This window comes from Cantharellus anzutake (genome assembly GCF_015039405.1).
Source record: "Cantharellus anzutake strain C23 chromosome Unknown EI90scaffold_3, whole genome shotgun sequence".
Taxonomy (NCBI): Eukaryota; Fungi; Basidiomycota; class Agaricomycetes; order Cantharellales; family Hydnaceae; genus Cantharellus; species Cantharellus anzutake.
In genome coordinates this window covers 1,902,396-1,912,143 of record NW_024066953.1, presented here as the reverse complement: position 1 = coordinate 1,912,143, position 9,748 = coordinate 1,902,396, and the positions used below count along the sequence as shown (strand labels likewise).

General features: G+C 48.2%; 1 protein-coding gene across 1 annotated transcript; it reads right to left on the bottom strand.

Annotated features, from left to right (window-relative positions):
• Nucleotides 1-6,993: 6,993 nt before the first annotated feature.
• Nucleotides 6,994-9,352, bottom strand: EI90DRAFT_3032685 (uncharacterized protein). The gene is made up of 4 exons (XM_039058409.1): nt 8,877-9,352; nt 8,247-8,821; nt 7,693-8,186; nt 6,994-7,636 (listed from the first exon to the last, which is right to left on the bottom strand). The coding sequence occupies exons 1-4, from the start codon at nt 9,305-9,307 to the stop codon at nt 7,277-7,279; spliced, it is 1,860 nt and encodes a 619-aa protein (XP_038922911.1). The 5' UTR covers nt 9,308-9,352; the 3' UTR covers nt 6,994-7,276.
• Nucleotides 9,353-9,748: the final 396 nt, after the last annotated feature.

Genomic DNA, 9,748 nt, shown 5'->3' with positions numbered 1-9,748 from the left:
TCCTGATTGTTCTTGGTCTCACTCCCAGCTGCTCCTGGACCCTCCCAGGAGCTTCCAGGAGTATTGAGGAGCAGCTGGGAATGAGACCAAGAAGAATCGGGAAAATCAGAACAGCAGAAAATAACAATGCTTACAAGGCTTCCCCTCACTTTCCTATTCAATTTTCAGACTTTCCCATCAATTCAGTTCTCATTATTTCTCGGGTCTCCGAAAGTATTTTCCATTAGCTCCTCCTGGACCCTCCCAGGAGCTTCCAGGAGTATCCAGGAGTATCCAGTAGCAGCTGGGAGTGAGACCAAGAACAATCAGGAAAAATTAGAACAGCAGAAAATAACAATGCTACAAGGCTTCCCCTCACTTCCCTATTCAATTTTCAGACTTTCCCATCAATTCAGTTCTCATTATTTCTCGGGTCTCCGAAAGTATTTTCCATTTTTCTCCATCATTTCTTCCTCGATTTTGCAAATAATTATATATCCTGAAAGCACTTCAAAGGCACTACAGTTGTTACAAAAATGGGGCCGGAGGCGCCCATTTTCGTCTGTTTGAGGCACAGGAAAGGGGAAAGGTTGGGGAAGAGGGTTCATAAGAAGTTACAGATGTTGTTATAGATGTTGTAACATGGAGTTTAACAGATAGTTTAACAAATGGGTTTTCAATGGTAATAGTTGGATAAACTCTATTTATTTACATATCATGTGATTTGGGTGTGTGCAGGGCCCATAAGAGTCTAAATTGGGAAATTTCCCATTTCCATAACAACAGTTCCTGAATTTTTTTGATTTTTTCCCTAATTATTTTTTTCAACTTTTTAGAAGTCCCTATTTTTCAAATTTTCCTCATTTCCCTCTATATCCCCCCTCATTCCCCCCCTCATTCTCCCCTCATTCTCCCCCTCATTTCCCCCTCATTTCCCCCCTCATTCTCCCCCATTTCCCCCTCCCCCATATTCTGCCAGCCCGAAAGTGATTAAGTTGCCAGATTAATCATATATCAGGCCATAAATTTTGATTGTGTATTGGTGAGTCTCAGTGTCCTTGATATATAGTATAGTGTTTGATCTAAATGTTAAGCAGTGTCTTGTTGTGTTAGTCTTGTGGTAGGAGGTATTCATGGGGGATCTTCCCTCTTCTTTTTTCCTTTTCATTTTCAAATGCTCCAGGAGCTCCCAGAAGCTTCTCACCCCTATACACTTTGAAGCATTTAAATTGTATTTACTGGATATGTTTGTGCACAAAGCAATGCTCCAGGCCCTCCTGGGGGTGCCCTGGAGTACCTAGCCAACTCCGGAGGAAATGGGCTGTTCCTGGACCGGCCAATCTCCTCCTGATTCTCCCAGTGCTCTTGATACTCCGGAGCACTCAGGAGCATAACAATTTTTTGCTGATGAAACAGATCTAAATATGGGTCAGAGAGTTGGAGGGAATGGAGTTATGGGAACAGAAGACAGGAACTGATGATATATGACAAGGAGGAAAATGATAATTGTCAGGGATCGCTCGTCAGTCCGAGTCAAGTATCACCTGAAAACCTAGTCATAGACAAAGCTGAGGTTCCAACCCTCAGCAGCACATAGAGCTATATACACAAGTGATATCAATCAATCAGAAGAGACAGGATCAAAGGAACCAAATGATGATCTGATAGGAAATGAAGGAACACTCGGATCAAAGGGGCAGAGTCGGATTAGGAGGAAGGTGAGGGATTTACGATATATGAGGGCTGATGCAGCTACATGCAGAGATATAGTCTTACACGATATCAATGGGGTAACAGAGAACCACTTATGCCATGTCCCCTGACAATAATGGAGGAATGAGATGTTTTGTTTGGGTTATACTTAGAGATGAGAAAGTAGACCATAAAACAGAAGGAAACAGGAAGGAGAAAGAGCAGACTATTTGTGTGTCTCTGAAGAGGCCTCCAGTTTGATTTCCGGAGTCGCAGACCTTGGTTGCTCAAGCCAAAGGTGCAGGAGAACAAAGGACTTGTAGTAAATCAACAGCCAAAGGGGCCGGACTTAACTGCAGATCCAATTGGAGGTGTTACCGAAGGGAGAGCCTCAATAACCAGGGATAGGGGTGTATCAGAGGTAGGTGGAGTTGAAGTTGGAGGTGTGAGACATCACAGGAGATGGTTGCAAAGGAGTTGGGTATATTGCATCCATTGTGGGGTGTGGTCTGGAGGGTAACTCCAGGAACCAGGGGTAAGGAGAGTGGAATAGGTCAACCTAAGAGGGGTCCGAGTGCATCTCAGATGCCTGTGAAGAGGTGTGGAAGCAGAAGGTGAGGTCGGAGGTTCCAGATAGGTGCAATCATCAGTTGGCAGATGTAGACAAGGATCAGATTGCCAATGGAAGTGAGGACTGCAAGGGAACCTAGGATGGGTGGATGGAGGGTGCTTCCAGGGACCTAAAGGGGGAAGGGAGGATGCTGCAAGTGCCATCTATGGTGCCTAGTCAACCTGCTTCCAGGACTTCAGAAGGGGTGCCCAGAGTGGCTGGGAGGTGCTGGTGGCTTACCTGAAGCCAGAGCAGAGAGTGCAGTTGACTGCAGAAGGTGAAATCACAGTTGGATGCCAGGTGCTAGAAGTCAGAGCTGGACAACAGCAATGTGGAGTCCGAAATGCTGTTAGATACGGGTGGATTCAGATGACTCCAGAATGGAATTGGAGACTTAGTGTGGAAGGACCTCAGCCTCAGTGACTCAGGCAGAGCACTGTGCCATTGCTGATTGTCCTGCTAGAATAAAAGGAGTAGTGGTGCCTAGTCAACCTGCTAATTTCGGATCTAGCAAGGGGGAGTCTCTTAGGGGGGAATCAAGTCGATTTCAGACTGAGGTTACAATCCAGGAACAAGGGTAGGCTGGAAGCGGACAAAGGGAGCTGGAAGGGGGAACAACACCGAGGGTCAAGGGTTTGACTCAATGGTGTCTCCCAAAGGAGGAGTGAAGGGCCAAGTGTCAGGGTTCAGCACCCTGCCCTAGGGTGCCCCAGACTCCCCAACCACTCCCTTCCTTCCATTCCTTCATTGTTGCCTTGTTGTTGCCTTTCTGTGTTGTGTATCCATGCACATGGGATAGCGTGGGAACTTTCTGAGCAACCAGCTCACCCAGAATGTTCCCATGGGTCACAGCCACAATTCTGGGCAAGCAACTCGCCCAGAACATTCCCATGCTTACTGGGCACTGCCACCTGGATGTTCCCACTGGGTCACACTACACAACTCTAGGAGCTGTATAGTTGTGGGCATGTGACCCATTCCTTTATATAGCAACCATGCGGGGAGATGAGACCTTACCCTTCTTCTCATCTCATGCCCTGCATAGTGTGAGGACAGGTTGGATGGGGGTTGAGGTCAGGGAGCCTCCGAGTCTGAGGCCGGGCCCTGACACCAAGGCCCAAGGAGGATGGAAGGAGGATGGGAGTTGGGAATGGCTAGCTGACTGAATAAAAGGAAGCAGCAGCCCAAATAGGAATGAGGGAGAATAGCGGAATTGAATGGGACAATGCAATAGTTGCAAGGTCCAAAGTATGTCTGGAAAGTCTGGAAGTTAAACTCCAGAATATTGGCAAAGGTAAATAAATGGAATCGGCTAACTAATACAATGGGTATAAGCAGAGGTGGGGTCAAAGTCCAAGGTCAGAGCTAAGACTGGAGGTCCTGGAGATGGAGATGCAAATGGGATTCTGTCAGGGTCCGGCCCTCGTTCCGTGACAGGGCCAGGGAGATCCTCCTAGTTGCTGGGGTGTCTAGTCCCAGTCCGAGATCCTCAAACTCACTGAGGGGGCTAGCCCCAGCCTTCACAGGAAATGAGTTGAGAAAAAGGGTAACCTTCTCAACCTCCTGTGAAACCGCTACAAATGGGAGTCGGGAACTATACAGTTTCGGGCTCTTTGCTGACTTTCCATAATTGGCACCCCCCCCCCCCGTGGGAAGATTCTGGGCGAGCTGCTTGCCCAGAAAGTTCCCATGGTTGTGGCTGTGATGGTTTCTGGGCGAGTAACATGTTCCCACGGGTCTGCATGCATGCAGGAATGTGGAACAGTGAAGGGAAAAATAGGAGAAAATGGGGGAAGGGTACCTGAAGGTGTGTGGGGTCGGGGGCTGTGCCCTGACAGATTCCGGAGTGGAGGTCCGGCCGGAGTCAGGAGCATAGATGTTGCATGCTTGTCTGGAAGGTGTCAAGGTTGAGGTTGGACCCAGAATGGTCCAGAGTTGGACCAAAGGTGGTGTTGGAGCCAGAGGTGGGATAACCTCTTGGGAGTCAGCAAGGAGGAGGGGAAGGGAAGTGGGGCTCTGGAGTCAGTTTCAGAGTTCCAGGAGCCTAGAGTGACACCACCCATGTTTGACACAAAGCTTGTTACTCATGTCCTGTTTCCTATTTAATCCTTCAGCTGCCCTCCTTGACCCAACACCTGGGTTCTCTGTTCAGGTTAGACACAAGACCTGCCCTGATACTTTCAGTATTGAAATTATGAACTAGTCGCGAATTAGCGCTCAGTTCCAAAGATGTGAACTTGTATTATTAGTCATTACCTAGTTGCGAATTAGCACTAGGAAATATGTACAAGATTAGACAATATTCCAAGTGATGAAAAGGGAGTCTCACCTCAGTTCCAAAGATGTGAACTGAGGAAAGAGGAAAGAGAAAATTCGCGCGAGGTGGCTTTTAAGCCATCCTCGACTGCGTTCATCAACATGGATGCCAAAAGTAGAAGCATCGGGCAATCCTTCATGGAAATGCCCGTGCGCAAGATGTATAGTCCGACGGACTCAATGGACGGTCCACAGCGTACCAAGAAAACAAGGATTTCAACATTCAGTACTTCTCAGTACCATTTGGACTCCATCTTAAGTCCTTCCTTATTGTTATAAAAATGGGGCCTAATTGGCCCATTTCTATAGCATCTGGGTGCAGGGAGTGGCCATGACATCGAAATAGTGTTACAGTTAATGTAACAGAGGTTTAACAGTTGTCTTTACAATGACATTAACAAAGTGTGGATTTTGGTGATTGTTGTTGGTTAAGTTGTTATTATTTACATGTCACGTGATATTGTACTGCATAGAGCCCATAAGAGGCTAGAAATGGGAAAATCCCATTTCCATAACACTTATATACAATGTAGTTTAGTAAACCTTGTACCTTAGTTCTGATATTGACCAAAAGTCCCCCCCCCCCATACAAGATAACTTTTCACTCATGAAATTAAGCTAACAGAGGCACAGCACTCCTTGCCTGAGTGTCAGGGCCCGGCCTCTGTCCGGGGGTGGCCCTACCTCAGAACTGGACACTCGTGGTGTCCCAGGCAGCCAGGTGCTGGATCCTACCCCAAGCTCCTCAAACTCACTAAGCGGGGATTGAGTTGAGAAGAAGGGTAAGTTTCCCTATTCCCCGCTTGGCTACTATAAAAGGGAAATGTACTGTACAGTTCGTAACGTTGTAACGGGGATTTGCCGGTGTACCATAAACGAGCCAAATCCCGCGATTCTACCATGCTCAACAAGCTCCCCAATCCTAGACACATAGCACACACTCTCACCCACTTCTCATACACACTCCTTATTTTTCCTTATTTTTCTGATTCCATATCCAGTGTCTAGAGCCCGATGTTTCCATTTTCTTATTGTCATGTGATGTTCTTTCCTTATCTGATCAGACTCTTCCGTGACCTGCTGTACAGTTTGGTAGAGAGTATCAGCACCAGACCCGACTGGACCAATATACCCATTCAGACCTGACCCTCAGTGAGATCCTTATCCCCCCTCTTTCCTGGTGTGAGTCTAGTTGGATAGACCCGTTACAATGTGACTAAGGGTAGGAGCCAAGCATGTCCCCGCAATGCAGAAAAGGTGTCACATGGGTTAAGGCGAGTTGCTCACCTTGACCCACATGATTTTTCCTGCGGGTTCGTGTGCAGGCTGTAGTTGTGAAAGGTGTGTAAAGATGGGAGGATGAGGGAAGTGGGGGGAGGTCGGGGAAGGTGGTTCTGGGGTTGTATGGTCAGGTGTGGTTGCCCTGACACTGAGTTGCTGAGGCCACATCCTTCACAGATCTTGTACCCTACACAGACTCCGAAGTAGCCCTGGCACCCTACTAGCACCCGGAACCCCCTAGTTGAACCTGCATCTGCATCAGTCATATGGTATTTGACACACTGCATGTATCTGACACTGGAACCCATTATGAAAGATAGCCAAGGTTCCATGACCAAACTGTCATTCAACACTACCACCCTGTTTCCAGATAGCTCATCAACTTTGATGGATAACTACTACAAGGGGTAAACTACATCAAATTGAAGACTACAAGAATGGACCAGAACCCATTTCTGTAATAGTGTCATATCCATACAATCCCGACCTCCGCTCCGGGCTCCCGGAACCCCGAAACGAACTCCGGAGCCCTACTTCCCTTCTATCACCTTCTCCTTGCCGACTCCCAAGAGGTTATCCCACCTCTGGCTCCAACACCACCTTCGGTCCGACTCCGGAACATTCCAGGTCCGACCCCAACCTCAACACCTTCCAGATGAGTACGCAACACCTATGCTCCCGACTCCAGGTTCTGCTCCGGAATCCTGTTTGCGTCTCCATCTCCGGAACCTCTGGTCTTAGCTCCGACCTCGGACTTTGACCCCACCTCCGCTTATACCCATTGTATTGGTTAGCTCATTCCATTTAATTACATTTGCCAATATTCCGGAGTTTAACCTCCGAGTTCGGACTTTCCGGACTTACTCCGGACCTTGCAACTATTGCATTGTCCATTTCAATTCCGCTATTCTCCCTCATTCCTATTTGGGCTGCTGCTTCCTTCTATTCAGTCAGCTAGCCATTCCCGACTCCCATCCTCCTTCCTTCCTTCTTGGGCCTTGGCCCTTCATTCCTCCTTTGGGAAACACCATTGAGTCAAACACTTGACCCTCGGTGTTGTTCCTCTTTCCATCTCCCTTTGTCTCCTTTTGTCCTACCCTTGTTCCTTTTGATTCCGGACCCCTCCTTATATACAATGTACCTAGTAACTTGTAACCTCAGTCCGAAATCGACATGAATTCCCCCAAGAGACTTTCCCTCTGCTAGATCCGAAATTAGGGACCCCCAGGACAACCAGCAATGGCACAGCGCTCCACCTGAGTTGCTGAGGCCGAGGTCCTTCCATGCTAAGTCTCTGATTCCACTCCAGAGTCATCCGAATCCGCGCATTCTAACAAATAGCATGGGATCAGGATTGAGAGTTTGGCTGGTACAGGGATTCAAAGCCAAAGAAACAGGTCAATTTTTTTTGTGCAATCTACATTGCACTTCCTTCATTGCTTCCTCCCAATTACCTGCAAGCCCACCACCACTGCTGTCTAGTGCCCCAGGGCTGCTTGTCTGGCTTTCAGGTATATGTTTTAGTTTGTCCACCCTCTTCCAAATTGCCAGTGACAGTTGTTTTTGAAGCTTATCCTCAAGGGAGCAAGCAACTTCATAAGATATTCCAATCCTGGGAAGGGCCCATGGGAATATTCGACCATGTGAGCCTGGGAGGCTGAACTGGATATCTGTTGAGTTCAGGAGGGTTGCAAGCATGTTGCAGCACCAGCAACATTTTTTAGCAACTCCAATTGTCCTTGGCTTATTGGTAGTGCTCTTCGAAAGAAAGATTAGTGGCATGTAACCAACGGTGCAGGACACCGACAACTTACATGAAATATGTCCGGAAGTCGGATATTCTGCATGTTGCCTTGGCCATTGTACTGTACAATGGCACCCATCAGAGATGCTTCACAGTGGACTGTACCATGAAACTGCTTGGGCTTCGGAAGCTTCCGAGCAAATTCCTCCAACCATGAATGCACAATCAAGTTGCGAACTTTGGACTGATTGTCCCGGTCTTGAAGGGATTTGTTGAATATATGGGTGAAGATTGGTTGTGCATCTGCCATTGCTTCCGGTTCGACAGGAGGAGCTGTAATCGCGAGATGGAGACGAAGCCTTGGGGTACGTCGTATACGTGAACTGGAAAATAAGAAATCTGTCGCAGTGATCCATGCAACGGCATTACCAAGGTATCGCATGGTAAGAGCGACCGAGTCCTCTTCTGTCTCAGCAGTGAGCTCTAAATTGTCGCCATATGTGTCGTCAAGAGTCTGCCTTTGGGGATCAGTGGAGTCTTCTGGGGTTTCAGTATTGGAGCGAGCTGATGAAGAGGTTGTGCTTTTAGATCGTGGGGACAATGGAAATTAAAAAACTGTTGTACCTCGCCGACGGTTGAACACTTCTCGGTCCAGGATAGCACTAACAGACCTTAGTTCAAGCAGATATTTGAACCCCTCTGATGTGACCAATGCTTGGAGCAATTTTAGAGCAATCGCGCCCGTGGTGGTGTCGCGTGCCACTCTGTTGCCGTCTAGCTTGAAACAATCCTTGCACAATGATAGGCACGATAGAAATGTTTCCATCCAAGCTGGAGCTATGTCCTTCGTCCATGGTGCAAAATATTTCCCATCGGACTCTCGACATTCGATGCCCATCGTCCGGAATAGGATAATAAGGTGTTCTGGTATTTCACATTCCTTCTTCACAAAATGATCCCTGTCGCTGGGCTTCCATCCTTGGAGAATCTTATCTAATGTCGTGTCTTGAAAGATGAACTTGTCGGATCGGAGTCGATGGGAGATGATCGGGGCACATCGCCGAGCGATGAATGTAGTGATACGTTGAACGATATCGGCCTGTTTGGTTCCACCTTGCCGTACGGTGCGGATATTGTTAAATAAAGACATGACGTCTGCTGCATGCTGACTCAGAGTGATATCCTCTGGAGAGCGGTCACTAGATGCAATGGTAATCATGAATCAGGGCGACGCGTAGAAGGGGAGCTGATCACCTGCTCAAGAGTTCGTCGAGTTGGACGTCGTCTAGATGTTTAGATTCGATCTCAGTGACACCAAATGCATCGCCATGTGATGTGGGGTTCTGCCTGATGACAAAATCGTTTGAGAGCCCACTCTCAGGGGCATTTGGATATTCGTTGTTGTCTTTATCAATCGTCGCAAGGATATTCACGGAATCCACCGTCGTCCGTGTAGCGACTGCGATCGGTCGAATGTTCGGCCTCATCATGTCTTCCTTCTTGTCCGCACCACGGGTGAGGAGCGTGGCAATATGCATCGCAATTTTGAACTCGATTGATGAGGGGCCTCGGGTAGGAGAGCTAGCTTGAGGATCAAGGATTGACAGGATCGTGGTAAGGGCACGGATTCTCAGGTCAATGTCGTGGGAGGGCGGGCCGTTTGGGTGTGGCGCGTGGCGATCCATCCCCACTGTGAGGGGGGGTGCTATGTCGTTCAGGCTGGCCTACGGATCCAAACATTTTGGTCACGAGTTCGAACTGAGTCATTAGTGGCTGCGTGCCTCCGCCACAACTCAACTTCCCTTGCGGAATACATTCTAATAGAGGCTGGTAACCTGCCTAGCGGAATACCATGACTCTTGGTTCTGACACCTCTCACGCTCGTCAGGTGGCTTTCCCGTCATCGTGTTGCACACTCATTCACGCATCGCATCGCCGCTTTGAACAGCTGGCTCTACACTCCAAGCCAGCGTGTTGAATTTTCTTCTGCTGTTGTCCACTCTTTTGTCCGCCCAACGCTATCGAATAGAGAAAGCTCTTTATGCACGCACAGCTGATACTGCTGCCACTAGTTAATATGTGACATCAGTGGTGGGATTTTAGCCGTTTTAAAGCTTCCCGAGTCG

Bases quoted from the DNA above. Each gene is read 5' to 3' on its own strand.
- EI90DRAFT_3032685 (XM_039058409.1), bottom strand. From the start codon at position 9,307: ATGGATCGCCACGCGCCACACCCAAACGGCCCGCCCTCCCACGACATT. The intron at 8,822-8,876 runs GTGATCAGCTCC...CATTGCATCTAG, and splicing joins CTCGACGAACTCTTGAGCAG to TGACCGCTCTCCAGAGGATA. The intron at 8,187-8,246 runs GTACAACAGTTT...CCTCTTCATCAG, and splicing joins AGTGTTCAACCGTCGGCGAG to CTCGCTCCAATACTGAAACC.